At 53.3% G+C, this 19571-nt stretch overlaps 1 protein-coding gene across 3 annotated transcripts; it reads right to left on the bottom strand.

Moving 5' to 3' along the window:
• Positions 1-7: 7 nt before the first annotated feature.
• SMG9 (SMG9 nonsense mediated mRNA decay factor) lies at positions 8-19420 on the bottom strand. Of its 3 annotated transcripts, none has more exons than XM_082710797.1 (14): positions 19082-19420; positions 16413-16568; positions 14014-14088; positions 13660-13924; positions 13472-13569; positions 11596-11708; positions 8159-8270; positions 6304-6399; positions 5797-5882; positions 3208-3314; positions 2382-2489; positions 2085-2213; positions 1631-1775; positions 8-536 (listed from the first exon to the last, which is right to left on the bottom strand). In XM_082710797.1, the coding sequence occupies exons 2-14, from the start codon at positions 16560-16562 to the stop codon at positions 458-460; spliced, it is 1563 nt and encodes a 520-aa protein (XP_082566923.1). In that variant the 5' UTR covers positions 16563-16568; positions 19082-19420; the 3' UTR covers positions 8-457. The 3 variants fall into 3 exon arrangements, with proteins under 3 accessions (XP_082566923.1, XP_082566921.1, XP_082566922.1); XM_082710795.1 differs by lacking the exon at positions 8-536 and adding an exon at positions 543-1172 and having other exon boundaries at positions 19082-19370; XM_082710796.1 differs by lacking the exons at positions 8-536; positions 19082-19420 and adding exons at positions 543-1172; positions 18231-18867.
• Between the last annotated feature and the right edge of the window lie 151 nt (positions 19421-19571).

The following is a 19571-nucleotide window of genomic DNA, read 5'->3' as shown; positions in this document are numbered from 1 at the left end:
AACAGGCTTGTGTGATTGTTTTTATTCAAACCACCAGGTCTGCCCCAACGAAGAGCTCCCCAAGACCCTGCTGCACCTCACAGGAAAGGGCTCAGGGTCAGGGAAGAGGGACCTGCTGCTCCTGTCCCTGCAGAGGGAGGTCAAGATGGAACCTGGGATGCTTGGGGACCATTCAGACTACTCCCACTGCCTGTCCCTGCAGGGAACCGAGGATGCGCTGCCCTGTCCCAGATTGGGGGGGGGATCTCAAAGTTGCCCCCTGAACAATACTCCATTTAGGGTGGGGGGCCTAGCCCTGGACACCTCAAGTCTCTGGGCGAGAATGTCGCGGTCCTTCATCCATCAAGCCTGCTGCCACTCTCCACCCACGGGGGGCGGGGGGCAGGACACGTGTGGTCCCTCACCAACCATGGGGATCCAGAAGGGGGTTCTCCGCATGACGCTCCTTCCCTCGGCCTCAGGCCAGCAGGCGGCTGTACTCTGCCAGGGCAGAGGACTTTTTCACGCCGTCCCAGATCCGGGCAGCGTAGTGGAACCTGTGGGAGGAGGTCAGCAGTCAGCTGCCCCGGCTGCGGCCTGTCAGCCTCGCACTGACCTTGCCGGGTGGGAAAGCAGGCACTGCATACGACCTGCACACCCTGGGACCAGAACCTCCGCGGCCCGGACACAGGGAAGACAGCAATGCTGATGGGACTGGCCAGGTTCTCAGACCTCACCCCGGGTGAGCCACACTGAGGGTGCCTGGTCTGGAACCCAGGCCTCAAGCCCCAACTCCGAGTCCAACTCCGAGTTGCCCCACCCCACACAGTGTTGGCCTCTGTGAACTCCCTCCAGAGTCTTACAACAGTTAGTTGTTAACAGCTACGTGACCCTTGCCTCCCTGGGCTCTACCACTGACAGTGAGAGGAACAGAGCTCCCTGTCCCCACCCCTGAATGGCTGTGCTGCTGTGTGTGCTCCCCAGAACCCCTTCTGGCCCCAGCTGACCACAGACCCAGGGGAGCCACGCTAGAGGCTGCACCAAGGCCAAGCTAGATCCCTCTCAAATGTGTGGCTCCTGGAAACGAGATGATGCCGACCTGAGATGCAGACCTGCTGTGGGCTCCGGACACAGTCACATAGAGTTGGGGCTGGGGAGGCTCGGGGCTCTGTGAGAGCAGGTAGGAAAGCCAGCTGGCAGAGAAGGAGCGAAGGTGGAGGCAGACAGTGGGAATGTGCCGTCCAGCGAGAGCTGGAAAATGCAGCTGCTCTGGGGACTTTCCATTGTCTTCTGGGAGGCCACACTTTCTGCCCTCAGGGCCTCAGAACAAACACTCCTCGAGCCTGACTAGGATCCCTGCTCCCACTCCTCACTGTCAAATGATACCTGGCCACAACTGCTGTGACAGTGCTATGTGACATCTCCTGTCTCCAAGCCTAGATTTCCCCACTAGTAAAACTGGTGACAAGACTTCAACCTGCTGGCTACTTGGGAGGACTCAAGATCCCATGGAACAGCATCCTGCCGGGCATGGAAGCCATCAGCGATGTTTCCGAGAAGGAAACCAAGCTGTGGAGGGATCACAGAGACCTTCCTCTTGCCTGCACCAGGGTGGAGCCCTCACACTGACCCCTCTGCCAAGAACTCTTACCAGTTCTTCTCAGTGAGGATTGTGTGTGACAGCTGTGGCCGGGCCATGGACATCACTTGGCTCCGGAGCTTGCTCACCAAGGACTGGAAACTGGGGTGGCCCCGGTACCCAGGGAGCAGGGAGAAAAGCGGGCTGGAACCGGGTCCTAGAGGATGAGGTAGGGAGGATAAGGGCGCCAGCCTGCCAAGAGAGGGCCTTTCCTTTCTCCTGGTCACCCAGCTTCCTGGACTGGGACACCAGGAGTACGGCCCCGTTCAGACCAGTCCTTCCTGTACTTCCACAACTTGGACACATGCTCCTAAGAAAGGCTCCAAGCACCTTAGGGACAAGCCAGAGTCTCCCCTCAGACCAGTGTGGGTCCCTACCACCCCAGACCAGGGCATCCTGTGTCTTCCTCCAGACCAAGGAAGAACTGGCAGCCCTTGGACCAGATTCCCTCAAGGAGGAACCGTACCTGCCCTTGGTGGGTTTTCACTCTCTGCTTCGCTGTCCATGAAGGGCACCAGGAACAAGTTGACCTCAGAGTCCAGGAAGTCAGGTGGGAGCCCAGGGAAGACATTGCACTGTAGCATGGACAGGGTACCTGTGGGAGAGAAGCCATCAGCCTGCAGGTATGATGCCCAGGGGCAGGGGAGGTACACGGATGATCTTCAAGCTAGGGGCAGGAGGCCAGTCTGGACGCCGGGCCATGGGACCAGACCAGGAGTCAAGAGGCCGCTGGCCAGCGTTGGCGTGGTTCAGGGACCCTCACCCTTGTAACGTAAGTGCGAGTGAGCCATGAGCTGGTCAATCATCAGGTGCATCTGTCGCAGCTTTCGAGGACAGAAGTCTTCTCGACGAGCTTTGTTCTGCAGGAAGACTGAGGGGCGGGAGGAGAGACGCAGTCCTGTGAGGCTGCTGGGGCTTGGCTGTGTGGACATCCCCCCTCATGCCAAAGATCTGCGGTTACCCTGGGTTCGGAGTACTCGTAAATATTTACGTGACATGTTACTTTGCTTCCAGGCTCTGCACCAGGCCCTGGGGACCCAGATACGAGTCAGATGTGGTTTCTGCCCCCAAGGAGCCCCCAGTCTGATGGAAAAGACAGAAGAGGAAGATAGGCACGGGATCAGGAGTGAGACGGGAAGGCACCAGGGGCTTGGTGAGACAAGAGGAAGTAGGAAGTCCCGGCCTAGGGCAGCATAAATGAACTAGATCTTTGTGGAAGAGCAGTGCGTGGGCAGAGCACAGCAGAGCGAGGACGGAGCAGGCAGTGTAGGCAGAGGGAGGGTGAGCAGGGTGCCCGGGGCCACTCAGGTTAATGGCAACTCATTCCGAGTCTATGCTGGAGATGTCACGGTCAGAGAAATGGGCGGATGTGGGTCCTTTCTGCAAAAAGCGATCATTCTGATCAAGGAGCTGGAGCCGGAGCCAGACCCAGACTCAGGCTTTGTGCTCTTGGTGGCCAGGTGGGACCCTCGAGGAAGGAGCAGCTACTCTGCTCTTTCTTCCTACCAGCTCCCCACTTACCCAGTGCTCCTGGTTTTTGCCCCTCATTCCTCCTCTGCCCACCCCTCCAGCCCCAGAAAACCTCTCACCCAGGTGGGGGTAGTACTCAGTGCCTTCATCGGAGCCTGAGGAGCTGCTGGACTCATGGCTGGGGGACGGGGTGGACGGCTTCACCATCTCGGCTGTCTGGAGGAACCTGGGGTTTGGGGTGAGAGGTTGGTGCTCTGGCACCGGCACCCCCATCCCACAGCCTAGGGACAGGGCTCTCTCTGTGGATCTGGTAAAACTACAGCCACACTCAGATAAATGAATACACACCCTCTTTTGCAAGCAATTTTAGGGAATTCATAAACAACTCTCTCACACACCAATTCGTGGACCCATGCTAGATGTACATATTTTTTAATGAGCTTATGCTGTTAAAAAATACTTACACAAAAACAAAACAAAACAAAAAAATACTTCCATTTTTTAAAGCATTTATACGATCACAGCAAAACTGAATTAAATACAGGGATTTTCACAGACACCCAGCCCCCACACATGCACAACATCCCTCTACTATCAACATTCCCACGGACCTATGACCCATTATCATCACCCAGTGTCCGTGGTTTACACTAGGGTTTCCTCTTGTTGTTGTATACAACCTCTTGGTCATGTGTCCACCACCCAGTATTACAGCACTCTGTGCTCTGCCCTACCCACCCCTCCCTCCCCTCCCAACCCTTGATCTTTTTTCACTTGTCTCCACAGTTTGGCCTTTTCCAGAATGTCATATAATTGGAATCATACAGTAGCCCTTTCAAACTGGCTTCTTTTACTTAGTGATATGCACTTAAGGATATATACTTTCTCCATGTCTTTTCATGTAATTAATATTCCATTGTCTGGATGTACCAGTTTATTAATTTACCTACTGAAAGACACACTGATGGCTTCCTAGTTTCGGCAATTATGAATAAAGCAGATTTGAGAGAGAGAACAGGTGCATGAGCGTGCAAGAGTGGGGAGAGGGGAAGAGAGAGAATCGTAAGCAGACTCCACGCTCAGCATGGGGCCCAATGTAGGGCTCAATCCCAAGACCCTGAAACCATGACCTGAGCCAGAATCAAGAGTCGGACACTTAACCGACTGAGCCAAACAGGAGCCCTGTGAATACAGCTGCTTTATAAACATCCATGTGCAGGTTTCTATGTGGGCCTAAATTTCAATTTATGCTATTTTAAAATAACTTTTCCAAATACATAAACAAAATACAACTGCTATCAGAGGTAAGAGATAATGAGACCCAATAAAAAGCTACGGATATTCTCCTCACACAGACACATACCCAAGTATGTCATTCAGTTTCAAGGGGTTCACCTGCCAAGAAGCGCACCGCGAGGCTCTGCCCCGTGCCGTCCTGCATCTACGCCCCCGTCAGAACGTGAACCACACAGGGCAGTGTTTCATTCACACCTGTGTCCTCAGTGCCCAGAACAATGAATGGCATCCATAAATGTTCAATATCTTTGTCATGTGAATGAATTCAAATACACAGTGGTGTGGGGGGGTACAGTTTCAGAAATAAGACACTTTTATCTGGTCACAACGGCTGGATGTCCCAGAAAGTCATTTTTACTGCTGGCCAGACCCACACTTCACCCCCACGCCCAGGGTCATTTGTAAACGCTCAGCTTGTAGTCATCAGCTGCTCACTGTGTCCAGATACGACGCGATCACTGAACACTTTCGAGTCTTCCACTCACTTAGTCTGAATAGAACAATCTGCTTATGAGTAGCCAAGGAAAAAGAAGCCACTCCCCTAGTAAAAGCTGGGGTTCAAACCCAGGGCTGCCTCACTTTGGAGACACCTGCTTCCCTTGGCTCCGCTCTCCCCTCCTCAGGAGCTCCCGCTCCTTCCTTCTGTCTGGGCCCTGTGCCCAAGGCGGCTGGCCTCCACACCACTATGCTCTGGGGCCTGAAGCCAAGAGGAACCCTCGTGCCTCAGGTTCTAAGCCAGTTCTGTCTTGGGGGGTGGATTTCTAGAACCTCCAGCTGCTTCAGGTAGGCCTCCTGCCAGATCCCAACTCCTTCCCCCTCTTCTTGCCTGCCAGGGCAGCGACAGAATGGTACGCACGCCTGCAGGGGATGGGCAAGATGGCCAAGCTGGATCCCGACGATGTTCTCCACTCAACGAACGTGCATTAATTATCTAGCTTGGGCCAGGCACTGTGGGAGGCACTGGGGCTCCTGGGGCATACATTCTAATGGGGGAGGCGGACCATAAAGAGACCCACAATGTCCTGTCAGGGAGCGATGAAGGCAAATGAAGGAAAACACAGTGGGCTAAGAAGTGGAGACTTCAAACGACATGAGAGAGACTGAGGCTCTCAGAAGAGTATTTCTGGCTGAGAGATGGAGGAATAGCCATGGAGTCACTAGGGCTTTAACGGAAGGAGCGAGGGAAAGCAGTGAGAGTAAAGGTCAGTGAGGTGACCGGGACTGTACCACGGAAGACCCTGTAGGTCATACTTGGGAAAGACTTTGGATTTTATTCTGAGTGATGGAAAAAGTCAGTGGAGAGTTGTCAGCATGTGTATATATGCTGGATGGTGGTGACCCACTCCGGCTCACATTCTAAAGGGGTCCCCATCTCTTGCCTGGCTCCCCCTCCCCACCCACCCGCTCCTCACCTGTACAGGCTGAGGTCTGTGAACCAGTCCTGGACGACGATCACCACATGGCAGACCGTGAAGAGGAAAGCAGCAATCTGGAGTGACTGAGAGTGGGCAGGAAGGGACGACAGAGTTGAAGGTCCCCTCTGCCCAGGCCGGGTTCCCTGTTCCCAGGACTACACTAAGGGGGCAGCAGGGCAAGAGCCTGAGCCTGAGCCTCGAAGCACCTCCTGCATGCCCAGGCTGTACTGGCTCTTCCTTTACGACCATCCGTAGAGTGACCACTCCCACCTCACAAAGGCAGGTAACAAGGCCTGAAGTGGGAGGGGGCAGGAAATGACTTTTCTGAAGAGCAGGGCCAGGAGGTGAGCCAGACAGGACTCTCAACGCTATTCTTTCCTACAGCTCTTGGGGCCCCCAGGGCTCTTTATGAAGCATAAACTGGGTAAACCCACATCCAGCTCCCCATCACAGGTTGAGGGGAAGGATGCGACCTCTCCTCTAGGACGGACTTGGCCCCCTCACCTGCATCTCAACGTAGGTGTGGGGCAGGTTGTACTCCGGCGGCAGCTTGCGGTCATTGTTGATAAGGTGGTCCAAGATGGAGGGACTCAGGATGGGCTGCAGCAAGGGAGAGAAGGTGTCAGGAAAGGGCTGGTGGCTGGGGCTCTGAGGGTCGCAGCCACCCAAGTTCTACACGTTGAAGGCAAATACCTCGCCTCTCTCAGGACAAAATGAGCTCAGGAACACGGGCAGTTTCTAATGAGTCAGTGCGAGTGAGCAAGAGGAGGTGAGAGCAGAATGTTTCAAAGCAAACACACTTCCCCCAGCCCTTTCACAAGTCGTCACTGCTCTCAAGTGCCTCACGCTCGAGAACTCTCCTAGTGCTGCTAACCATAATGTTGACTTGAATGACAAATGTCCTTTCGAGTGTCTTTTTCTTCCTTTAGTTGTCTCAGAGGCTTTTAAAACTTCACTAAGATAATTACTTTGGTCCAGAAACAACGATTAGTGTGAAAGTTGGCGAGGATTTAAAAATTACATCCGTGGGTGTAAAACAGTCAGTAGTGAATGAGTTCATCACCTTGTCTCTAAGGAACACTCCATCTCAAAGGGTTTTGAGAAGTCTTCTTGACTTCTTACAGCCATGAGTGGAATTCTTTAGGTAAGAGGCTCTCCCACTGCTCGCTTTCTCGGACTCCCAATGCTGCGTGCTCTATTCTGCCTTAACTCCCGTCTGTTCCACATGGGTCCCGGACCCAGCTTACAGCGGCTCAGTTGGTCTCTAGCACAGAGACAAGCCCCTGCACAGGGCCTGGCTCAGATCTCATGCCGCATTTGTAGGTTTTCCACTCTCTGCGTCATCAATGCCTATGAGGACTTGAACTCTGTTCCATCAACACTCAGTGAGCACCAAGCATGGGCCAGGCCCTGACCAGCAAGCTGCTCCCTGAAGAGCACCAGGCAGGTGGGGAGGGGGAGCCCTCCACATGCAGGGGGCTGCGACAGAGCAGTGCTGTGATGGAAAGTGCATGCGGCACTGGCGGGTGCTCGGAGGAGGGGAAGTCCTCTGGGAGGAGAAGGCACTAGCCAGGCAAAAAGGCAGGGGAGAGAGAACTTCTCACGATCATGATACCACCAGCTAAGAGGAGGAAGTATGTACTTTATGTCCGGCATTGTTGTTAGGACTTTACTCGTCTTCGCTCACTGAAGCCTTACAAAACCCTACCCGGTAGGCAATAGTATTCTTCCCACTTAAGAAAACTGGGGAACAGGCAGTTTCAGATAAAGGGAACAGGCTGGGGACACCCCAGAAGGAGAGAGAGATCATGACCTTGTGGTGTGTGTGGTGGAGCTAGACACGCAGCAGAGAGGGCAGGCTAGAGTCCGAGGGAGGAAGCTCCACAAGCCTTGAACACCATGCTAGGGACGGGGACTCTGCCTGAGGTCAAGGGAGAAGATGAGGAAAACCACCAGTCACACACATGACAGGTCAGCTCGAATGACAGTGACGGGCCTGAACACTATGGGACAGGTCCAATGCCAAGCACTCCGCTGGACTGTCCTACTAAATACCTGCAATGACCTAGGAGGCTGAGAACAAACTATCATCCCCTTTTATAGACAAAGCAACTGAGGTCTAAGTGGGTAGACACGTGGTTCAAGTCACCCAGCCCGTAAGAGTTAAAGGCCAAATCTGGACATACACAGACCGACTTCAGGGCCCACACATTTAACCACTCTGCTAGAAGATTCTTTAGGCTACTGTGTACAGGATGGATGGGAGGGTGGGGAGGGAAACATGAAAAGAGACTAAAGCCCAAGAAAAGACATGAATCATTCTGGGATAAAGCTGAATGCGGAGGTTGGAGGTTGGCACCTGTGTGTCCAGGAAAACGATCCGCTCTTGGGTAATAAAGAAGTCGATGCCACTGGTCTGGTTGCCCCCACGTTCCTTCATTTCGGCACTCTGGGCCCGGAAAACATACGCCCTGTGGAGAGGGGCAGGCGGGGTGTGTTAGAGGTCTGGTTCTTAGCCTTCGACGCCTCTGGAGCACGACCCTGCGAAAGGAACGTGTGAGTCATGGTGCCCTGCCTTTCCACAAAGCCTTCCATCTGTGGCCCCTGCCGTCTGGGGGCTTACATTTTATTCCGCATGACTTTACCCTCACTGTTAAGATCTGTCCACCACTGAATGAAGTCAGTAGCCTGAGGTATTTAAGAGCAGGGACTTTGCTCGACTGCTGGGATTTCCAGTGCCAGCTCTGCCTCTTCCTGGCTAGGTGGCTTTGGGCAAGTCCTTCATCTCTTTCTCCTCTGTTTCCTCATCTATGAACGGGGATAACAACAGTCTCAAAACTCTTGGCGTTATGATGAGGCTAATGTACGGGAAGCCCCTAGGAACGTGCCTGATGCACAGTGATGCGTATCTGGGAGCCATTAACTACCAACTGCACCTGCCACAGGCCAGACGCTGCAGACACAGCACTGAGCCCTCCCCACCCCCAGGACGAGAGGCCGTTTGGCTACAGAACTCGGTTCCCAGTTCCTCCCTTGTGAGGAAGTCCCCCTCAGTTCCACCTGCGCTGGACGGGGAGAAGAGACCAAGCAAAGCAGGCAGAGCTGAGCCTTGCACCTAAACCAACTAAACTAACTTGGTCATATTCTGTGGCTCGGACAAAGAGATTTCCTCTTTCAATCTGTAAAATCAGGGTAATGGTACCTAGCTCGCCAAAGGTACTCCCCGCCTCCCTGAGACGCTTAGTATGCTGTCTGACACAGAGCAAGGGCCTCCCGCCTCACGAACACCGCCCTGAAGGCCTCGCATGCGCGCAGCAGCGCGGACATCTCTGCTCCCGCGGAGCTCCCGGTCTACCTCTCAAACCAAGAGAAATCAGTAACTTCGAGCGGCAGGAAGAAGAGGTGTGAGGCCTTCTGAGTGGGGGTAACTCGGCTGGTAGAGCTGGGAAGGGATGCCATAAAGACGTGAATGACCACACTGAGAGTCAGAGAGAAGAGAGTTAATTATGCAACTTGAATTAAGTAAAAGGGAAGGTACAGGGGGGATGGAGGATGGAAGCGAAGACGGTCCCAGGCAGAGGACAGGTGGTGTGTATGAGGCATCAAAGCCGAGTCGGTGAGAGCAGAGAACAAGGGGGCTGGGAGCCAGAAGGGGGTATGCAGGCCTGTGAGACACAGTAAGGAGCTGCGGCTTTGGCTAATGAGCCTGGAGAAGCCCTGAAGACGTTTAAGTGGAGAAGTGAAAGGACTGGATGTAGGTTTTAAAAAGCTCCCCCTTGTGCCGTACGCGGAGGACCGTAGTGTGGAAAGAGTAGATGACAACTTACAGGCCCGACACCCTAGGCCTCTCTTACCACTCCCCCCCTTTTTTAAAAGATTTTTTTGACAGGGAGAGAGAGAGCGCGCGCGCATGTGCACACAAGCAGGAGGAGGGGGAGAGGGAGATGCAGACTCCCCGTGGGCCTGGGAACCAGACACGGGTCTCCACCCCAGGACCCTAAGATCACGATCCGAGTCAAAGGCAGCACCAGAGCCCCTCCCTTAACCTCTCTGACCAGGCTGCCTGTGACTTCCCATCCTGCTCACTCTGCTCCAGCCCCACGGCCTCCATGCCATGCTGCACGCACACCAGGCAAGCTCTAGCCCCCGAGGCCAGCTTGTACCACTCCCTGGTTAGAACGCTCTCCCTCCTCCAAGTCTGCTTTTTCTCCATGTCCTGCTTGGGAGGCATCCCCTGATCACTCGAGTTAAGACTGTCATCTATCCCCCATACTACTTCCTTAGAACCCCTTCCCCTGTGGTTATCATCTTCTAACATCTCCAAGAACTTATCTGTTTGCTACGGACAGAGGTTTTTGCCAATTTTGTTTGCTGCTGTATGCCCAGCATCCAGAACAGCACCTGGCACATCATTAGCACACGATAAACACTAGCTCAACTGAACGAAAGCAGAGAGACCAGTTAGGGGGCTCTTGGCATCCTCGAGGGGAGGGTCAGGAGACAGGAATGAAGAAGGGAAGAAGCAGATGAGTTCTTAACATAATCCAGAGACCCGATGGCAAGAGCTGAAATCAAAATCCACCATGCCACAGGCGGACGTGGCTCAAAAAAGACCAGCTAGGCCTGTAAAATTCTCTCTAGCTCAGGAATCTGAACTCAGAGCTGGGGGGAAATTTCACTTGGCTGGGGGAAGCGGAGATGGAAAGAATGCTATCTGAGAGCTGGGGCTGCTCCCCAGCGGAGCCAAGGTGAGCCGAAGTTACAACTGAGTAAGTTACAAGTTATAAGAGAGGAGATGGCGTGGACTGGGAGGAAGGGCAACCCCACAGCTCTGGTTCTAGTGGATGTATATGCTCACAACAGTGGTTCTTAACTTGTTCTGGGTCTCCCTCAGACCCCTCTAAGATCCAGTGGAAACTGCAGACCCTTTCCTTAAGAAGAAAAGCCTGACTGCCCATACACGTAAAATTCTGCATTTTACTGTTAGGAGGTTCGTGGAACCCCTGATGCCAATCCATGGAATGCAAAGTAGTATCGCCTGTTTCATTAAAAAACCAAACCCCTGTATTTTTTAGACAATCCCAAGTGGCTACTACCCTTTTACCTTCCCCAGTTTGAGTCTTCTTTCATCAGACTATGTATGGTCCCCTCCTTCCTAGTCCCTGCCTTTCCCCCTTTCCTCCCCTGCCCTCAGTTTTGGTCCCTAGTTCTTAAGCTCCCTCTTCCCCTACATCCTCTCCTGTGATTTCATACTTTACTTTACAATCATGCCATCCTTCTTCAAGAATGCAGAACTGAAGTTGGTTTAGAACCCACGCCCGACATCTGGGTCTCTTTCCCCTTTCTATTTACCATGCCTTATCAACCAATATCCCACAAGCATTTGCTCTGTGTCAGGTTCTTACTAATGTTTGCCTTCCTGATCTCATCCTTCAAAAGCCCACTTTACAGGTGACAAAGTGAGATCTTGGGAGGTGAAGTAACCTGGACAAGGGCAAACAGTTGGTGAGTGGCAGGGCTGAGAGACTGAGGTCAGCCTAAATCTAAAGCTGGGTTCTGTACCATTCCTGGAGCAAGGCAGGGAGGGAGGGAGGGAGAAACAAGATTGGTTTCCCTGGAGCTACACAAAGATTTAGTCCAGCCCCTAATCACCCCCATCTGACAAAGGCATGGAGGCCATGGGAGGTAAAACATTATCTCTAAGTCCTTTTGGCAACACCACTTGCTATACCTAGGCCCACCCTTCCCCATCCCAGGTGGGTGCCCACCTCCCTCCTGGCCTTCCACATCCCTTACCTCTGGTCCTCCTCAGGAGTATTGGCTGACAATAGTGACATGACCATGGACTTGCCTGTCCCCTGGAGGCCCAGGACACCAACCACCAACACGTCAGTCTGATCCAACAGGTACTGTGGGAAGATGAAGGACTGTGACCCTCATAAATGTGTCAGTTGCTGGAGTGGGAGTGAAACTGGGGTGGGGTGGGGTGGGGTGGGCAGAGACTTCCAGACAAGGCTGGCCTGATGAAGAAAAACTTCCATGGCTTGAATCCTGAGCTGGGCAAAGAGCCTGTACATGTATGTGGCAGCACAAAGGATAACTTTTGTCAGAGATCCCAAGTAGTAAAGAGCCTGGCATGGTCAAGAAGCTGACAGGAGGGGTGCCTGGGTGGCTCAGTGGGTTAAGCCTCTGCCTTTGGCTCAGGTCATGATCCCAGGGTCCTGGGATCAAGCCCCACATTGGGCTCTGTGCTCAGCGGGGAGCCTGCTTCCCCTCTCTGCGTGCCTCTCTGCCTACTTGTAATCTCTGTCAAATAAATAAAATTTAAAAAAAAAAAAGAGAGAAGCTGACAGGAGATCAGTGTGGCTGGAACATACTGGCTAAAAGGGGAACCTGACTTTGCTGAAGAGAAGGAGAAGGGTACAGGAATGAAGGACGGGTGGAGGAAGACAGGTCTTGTTACTGAGGGCTACTGGAGCAGACTCCTACAGGGCTTTCGGCTTAGGGAAGGCCAGGAAAACATATGGAAGCATGAAAAAGGGGAGAGAGTACAGGAAGGGTTGCTCAGTCTGTCCTGGCTCCCGTCTGTGGGATTTAAGGGTCTCGGAAAATCCTGAGGCCTTCACCCCTGGCCCACCAGTTCTGATGCCTTCCACCACCAGGGGGCGTGAGAGGCACTCCTCAAGAAAAACAGGGACGTCCTCAACTGTCTCCCGGGAATCACCTGGAGTTTTTTAAAGGAAAAAAAAAAAAAAAAAAAGGCAGCTAATTTCGGGCCTCACCCTAGACACATTAGAGCAGAAAACCCAGGCCTAGCCCAGTTCAGTCAGGCAGACGCTGTCCACACATGGCCATTTAAACTTAAGATTAAACAAAGCTATACTGGCCACATGTGGGGTATGTGGACTTGTAAGTGCCCACGAGCCACACCTAAGAAGAGTGGCTACCACACGAGATGGTGCAGATACACTCTCAACACTGCATAGTGTCCTACCTGAAGAGCAGGCCTGGACACTGGCTTTTGTTCTGTTTTGTTTTAAAGCTCCCCAGTTGGTATCCGTAAGACAGTGGACACAGAAAGGCAGCAAGCCAGGTAAGAGATGGGCCTGGCATGTTGTTTTAGTAACTCCAAGCTGCCAGAGAAGGAAAAGGGACACATCTGGGGGAATCTGGGCAGGGATGGGATGGGAAAAGCATCAGAAGAGAAGTGAAGCCTGGGAGACCGGAGGCAGGGCAGTCCAGGAATGTGAGGTCTGAGCTAGAGCGGGGGCCGCCGTGATGGACAGGGAACCTCTGGGGAGTGAGATTCAAACGAGTTAGCACTGGTACAACATGGGTTTCACTCAGAAATGGAACTGGAGCAGGGTCCAGGAGGCTGCCCTGCTGTGGGATGGCATCTGGGTGATAGTGGGAGTCCCTCCTTGCCAACCAGTAACCAGTGGCAAACCATTTCAGTATTTTAACAACCAGCACAGCCGATCTAGTGGAAGCTGCTGCCATCCAGCCCTGGCTGAGGACTCTGATTCCTTCTGTCTCATTGTTGCAACTGCCGGAAAGCTGGCCAGGCTCGTACTGCCTGCCAAGAGGGTGGCGGTGGGGAGTGGGGTGGATGTGGTGAGATGTGGCACCTAGGGACGCTCAAAGCGCGGAGACACGACGGCCCCCTCAGTACCTCAATGGCGCTGTCACACCAATTCATCTGGTCGTCCACCAGCTTGATGCTGTGCTTCATGCGTTCTGGGGGCAGTAGTTTGGCCTGGCCCACGACCGCTGGAGACCGGGAAAGCAGGAGACAGGATGTGGTGAGGCTCCGTGAGGACATTCCGGCCCCCAACCAGATCCTGCCCGGCCCCAACTCACGGTCCATGGCAGCTGGTGCGGCAGTGCCCATGCCTCGGTTCTGGATCTGGTACACAGGCTGTGTGGGCCTCTGCCCCTCCTTTTCTCCCTTGGGTGGTGCAGGGGCTGCAGGGGGCGCGGGGGCAGTGCCCTCGGGGGTGGAGGCATTTGTTGCAGCCGCAGGCCCTTTCCCCTCTTCCCGCGGCTTCATGAGGACGATGGGCTTCTCCAGAGGGGCTGGGGCAGGTGGGACAGCAGGGGCTGCTGGAGGTGGTGGCTGCTTTGACTATGGGAGAGAGAAGTTTCCAGTCAGAGGGAGGGATCCTTGCCCTAACTGCTCCCAGCCTCCCCTTCAGAAGATTCTTCCCCGCTCACCCGCTCTGCTGGAGGTTTTGAGAGGATGATGGGGGTTTTCTGCATGACTGATGAGCTGGTCTCTTCGCTGCCATCCTGTGGTGAGGGAGGGCAGTTACTCAGGAACGGCTCCCCTGGCTCCCCTGGGCACTCCCAAAGGCCGTCACGTGCCAGGTACAATTCTAAATGCCTTCATATATCAACTTCTCAATTCCACCAACAACCCCGACCCCGGGAGATAGATACGATTATCCCCATTTTACAAATGAAGAAACTGAGGTCCAGAGAGGTTACTGCCTTGCCCAAGGTCACACAGCCAATAAGCAATGGAGTCAGGATTTAAACCCTGGCAGCCTAGCTCCAGAGCTGCACTCCGTGGCCTCTGCCAGACAACAAGCCCAGGCAGAAGGAGCCAGGGCCCAGGAGCTCGATGTGGGTTCAAACTTGGCCCTGCCTTTTGCTGGCTGTATGAACTTGGATAAGGAACAACCCTCACTCCAGACTGCTTCCTCATTTCGCGAACAGGGATAGGAATTTCTTCATGGGACTCCCACAAGATTGAAAGTAGATGAACTTGTAAACAGTCCGCGTGGCAGGAGCTCAGTGCCTGCTGGCTGCGATCCTGCCCGCTCCTCCGCTGACTCCCACACCTTGCACTTCTCGTGCTTCTTTCGACCCACCCCCGACCGGCCTAAATGGAAAGGGGAGAGATCCGAGTTTGAGTCTTGTTCTTTTCTGGCTCCCTGACGAACCTCAGGAGAGCCATGAACCTTCACCGGGTCTGTTTCTTCACCATATACTGGGGATACTGGCCTATGGTGAGGAACAAACAAAAGGGCACAAAAGTGTTCTAGAAAGAACAGTTATGACAGAACTACAGGAGAGGCCGTGGGCCTTCAGAAGGCCAGGGAGGAGGGGAGGATATGTGGGGCCGAGGCTGTGAGGGCAGCGAGATGGTGGACAGATGTACTCAGGAGGCACAATGTCCAGCCAGGGTGTCGGACTGGCTTGGGGAGGGGGTGTCCAGCCAGGATGAGGCCCGATGGGCTGTCACGGATACTGGGAGAAGGAGAAATGGGAGGGAGCTGCTGAGATCAGCAGGGGACACAGAGGATGTGAGGAGTCCACTGCCCAGTCAATGCCAAAGTCAGAGACAGACCAGAGACTCTGGAGTTGCTTATCCCCCTAGGAAGATGGTAACGTTCCCCAGGATTTGTGTGGAAGGAAGAGAGACGCTCTGTTCTCTCCTGTGCTGCAATTCAAGGGAAGGAACAAGCAAGAGCTGAGCTTACTGTGAAGAAATTATTCTTCATGTTTGCCGTTTTATGGTTCAGAAACTGGTCCCAATTGCCCCTTTCTTCCCTCCCCTCCCCACCCAACCCAAACCTCTCAAAGGTGGAGAAAGAACCTCAGTGGGGAGCAGCTTCTGGCAGTGACTCACCTAAGCACACGAGGGGAACAAGGCAGGACTTGCACCTGTGCCAAGGCTCCGTATTCCCAGCCCAGGACACTCGAGCAGAGAGACAGGCTAGGCTTGGGCTCAGCTAGATCTGGCCTTGAGTTCTGGCCCCAAAGCTTACTGGCTGTGACTTTGGGTTAGGTCTCTTCTCCTCTGAGACTCATTTTCTTCATTAGTGAAAATCAAACCTAGGTTCTACTTCACGCGGGTAGCTCTAAGGGTTCAGGGAGACCCCAAAGGATGTTAAAGCACTTTGCACAGCACCAGCATACCACATGCTGCCCAACACAGTGACAGCTGCTATTGTTAGGGGGCGCCTGGGTGGCTCTGTTGGTCAAGCATCCACCTCTAGATTTTGCCTCAGGTCATGATCTCGGGGTCATGGGATAAAGCCCTGCATCAGGCTCTATGCTCAGCGCAGAGTCTGTTTGTCTCTCTTCTCCCTCCAACAACCTGCACGTGTGCTCTCTCAAAAAAATAAATAATATCTTAAAAAAACAAACCAAAAACCCAAAACAGCTGCTGCTGCTATACGACTCTTTAAAACACGAGCTTATGGCACCTCTCAGCTCAAACTCTCCAATGTCCGTTTCATTTGGCAAAATCCAAAGTCCTTTCCCAGGTCTCTCAGGTCTCTCAGGTGATCTCCTATCACCTTCCATTCTTCACCCACTACAGCCACACTGGCTTCCTGGCTGCTCCCGGAATACACCACACTTAAGGCTCAGGGCCTTCACATTTGCTCTTCAGATTTCGTTATGATGTATTTCCTCACCTCTTCAGGGAGGCCCTCGTTGTCTACTTCATCTACGACAGCCACCTCTGTCTCTCTCTGCCATTACTCCAAGTTTTGTTCACAGAGCCTCAGCATCTAGATTAGTGCCTGGCACATGGCAGGTGCTTAAAAAACATTTGTGCAACGAGTGGATACATGATGTTGCCCTTGGGCCCACTCACTCACCCGTCTCTCTCTCTCCCATGGGGCAATGTAGTCCCTCTCCCGACCACCAGGCCCAGAGAGGTTTTGGGGGCCACCAGGGCCAGGCTCCTTCCACCGTCGCCGCCTCTCTATCCCATAGAGCCCAGGCTGACTGTGGCCAGACTCAGACATGGTTGCCTAAAGAAAGAAAGAGGTTGATTTCAGGGTAAAGAGACGCTCTGCCATCTGTCTGGCTCACTCTGGACTGTAAGAAGGCACTTTGTTTTCAGAGAGCTCTGTGGCTGTGGCAGTGACTGCCAGCTGCCTCTCAGGATCTACTCTTTTCTCACTTCTTCCAAAAAATATAAAACTCTCAGTTCTGAGCAGGGCACTTGGCTGTCCAGAACACACTTCTCAGCATAATTTCCAGGTAGGTGGTCATGTGACCAAGTTCTTTCTGGCACTGGTATGACACCAGAAGTGTGTTTTGGCAGCTTTCAGAAACTTTCCTTCACAGACAACGGCACATGCCTTTTGCCCTCCTTCTGGCTGAAAATGTGATGTGCAGGCTGGAGCTCAAGCAGCTACCTTGGGCTGGAAGGAAGGAGAGAAGGCGTGGTAGAAAAAGATTCAGAGATCCCCTATTAACCTTATATTGTCTACTTCTGGATGCAGTGAGAAACAAATATACTTCTCTTACCTGTAGCCAAAACTATTCCCAACTATTAATCTCTTTGCCCCAACATAAGCACAACTCACAGGGGAAGGGTCACGTAAAAATGGGACATGTTCTTTCCCAAACAGCAAAACATTTCCTTACACATCAGTAACATGATCCTCACTCTGACAACTACTGTTTTATGAAATACTGGCATACACGGGGCACTCAAGGGCCTAATTTCATCTGGTGTCTCATCTGGCATCAGTCTGTTTACCTTCCATTTCTGATGGTCAGCTATCCCTCACACTCCAAGGTCTCACCAGTGGTTAATCCAAGGTGTTATAAAATGTACTGCTACCCATATGATCCACCCTACCATTTAACGATCTTTATAGGTCCCTCTAGGGAGTTTCCCCAGCTGTTTACCAGACTTAACAGTCTGTTTGCAAGACTATAAGACCATCTACTATTGAGCTCACCGATCAAGCTGGCAAACTGTAGCCTATGGACCAAATCAGGGCTGCCTTCTGCTTTTGTAAATATGTTTTACTGGAACACAGCCACGCCCATCAATTTATAAACTGTTTATAGTTGCCTTCTTGATAGAATGGTAGAGCTGAGTAACTGAGACAGAGACACTATGGCCTGCAGCATCTCTGGCCCTTTACGGTTTGCTGACCCTTGCTTAGTGCTAACGTGCCTGTGAAATCATTCTGCGAATCCCCTCTCCCACCCAAGCAAACAGTGACTAACTGGGCCCAGTGCCGGATTCTCTCTCCAGAACTGCAGTGTTTACAGGATGTGGGAGCAATTTTGCTAGCCAGGTGGGGCTTATCTAGCTCCTTTCTCCAAGTGCCTTCTCTGCCTGCCACAAACAGCTCTAGACGGCCTTGGGAGACAGGAGGGCAAGGCCTGTTTACACACGCTTATGGAAAACGATCCATTCAGCACTTCAATGACTGTTTACAGTCTCGGAGGGAGATTCCCTCAGAAATCGGAACTCCTGCCTTCCTTGCAATTAAGTGTTGGTTTACACATTATTCCGGAGACAGCGCCACTCCCCCACCCAGTGCTTAAGTGTCTCTCTTTCCTCAATGGGGATTCTATCCCAGTGCTCCAGCGTCCGTTTAACCAACCAGAGGACCCTCTTCCCAGACGAAGTGTCCTCTCCCACGTTATTCTGGGAACTTCCATGGTACCTGCGTCTGCTTGACAGCTCTTTGGGGGAGCTCCCCAGAATTTGAGTCCACCTACGTGCAATGTGGGGACCCCCAATATTTCCAGGCTCCTTTGAGGATTCTCCCAAAATGCCTGAAGCCAGTCTGTGTTCACAGGACTCTGACGGACACCTCGCAGATGCCAGGAATCTAACTAGGCATTCTCCGGGCAGCTTCGTCAGCACTAGTGCATTTCTCCACATGACCCTTTCGGGGACTCTCCCAGAACCCAAGTGTCTATTGGCAAACTCCTAATTCCTAACCCCATATTTATGCCCGCCCACCCCCCGAACCTAAGGGCCGATTCACACTATTTTTCTGAGGGCTCTCTAACACTCAAACACGTATATTTACAAGTTTGTATACGGGGTACCCTCCCCCCAAGAACTTATGAGTCTACCGATTACTCAGAGGGCATCCCCCTTAATTAGGCACCTGCTTGCAAGCCTCTTATGGGGAACCCTACAACTTAAGTTTCTTTTTACACAGTATTTGGAGGACCTCCTGGGCATATAGGGTCTGTTTGCAGACCCTCTGGCGAGCGTTTTCCCAAAACTTAAGTTTCTCTTTACACGTTCTCGTTGGGACCTTTGCAATACTTAGACCCTCCCAGAACCCAAGCTCTTATTTACAGATTACTTATCGGTCTCCACCCCAAGCCCGCAAGCCTGGTATTTTAACGGCCGCTCCCCCCTCCCTACTCAAGTTACGCGAACCAGCCAGCCGTCCCAGCGACTGTTTAACGGTCGGAAAGGGGGCGGGGCCCCGAAATGCGCCCCGCGTCCCGCCCCCTGCCGGCGCAGGAGCCTCGCGCGGGCTGGAAGGACCCTTACCTAAGGCGGCTGCTGATTGGCTCTTGGGGCGCAGCGCTACGCGCGCTTTCCGTGACGGGGCTGGTGGGGGGAGGTTCCACCACAAGCCACGGACTTGTAAATGGCGTCTGGGGGACAAGGAGCGTGGGGTAGACCGAGAGAGCAGGCACCGGTCACTCCGGAACCGGTCTAGGAACCCCGGAAGCGGCCCCCTGGGAACGCGGGGCCGAAAGAGAAAGAGGAGGAAGTAGCGCGGGACGGAGCTTAAAGCAGGACCCGCGGGGTGTCGGCTTGGCGCATGCGCTGAGGGCTAGGCGCGGGAGAACTGAGCGTCAGCCCTGGGCTGAGCATGCGTCGATGGACGTGGCTGGCCTCAGCGCGCATGCGGATGAAGGAAGGGAAGGAGGGAGAACGCCGCGGTTCCGCCTTAGTGCGCGTGCGCATTTGTGGGGCGGCCCCTCTGTGGGTGTCAAACACCGAGGGAGAGAGGGCGGTTACTGGGATAAGCAGG

The sequence above is a fragment of the Mustela nivalis genome (assembly GCF_964662115.1).
Source record: "Mustela nivalis genome assembly, chromosome: 18".
In the NCBI taxonomy this organism is placed as follows: Eukaryota; Metazoa; Chordata; class Mammalia; order Carnivora; family Mustelidae; genus Mustela; species Mustela nivalis.
The sequence above is the reverse complement of the archived record's forward strand: the minus strand, read 5'-3'. Positions and strand labels throughout refer to the sequence as shown.

What these genes read in the sequence shown, in the direction of transcription:
- SMG9 (XM_082710795.1), bottom strand. Translation starts at nt 16,562, where the DNA reads ATGTCTGAGTCTGGCCACAGTCAGCCTGGGCTCTATGGGATAGAGAGG. An exon ending in ACACCTACGTTGAGATGCAG is followed by an intron (nt 5,883 to 6,303) that starts GTGAGGGGGCCA and finishes GCCCACTCTCAG; the next exon opens with TCACTCCAGATTGCTGCTTT. An exon ending in TGAAAACCCACCAAGGGCAG is followed by an intron (nt 1,776 to 2,084) that starts GTACGGTTCCTC and finishes CTCATCCTCTAG; the next exon opens with GACCCGGTTCCAGCCCGCTT.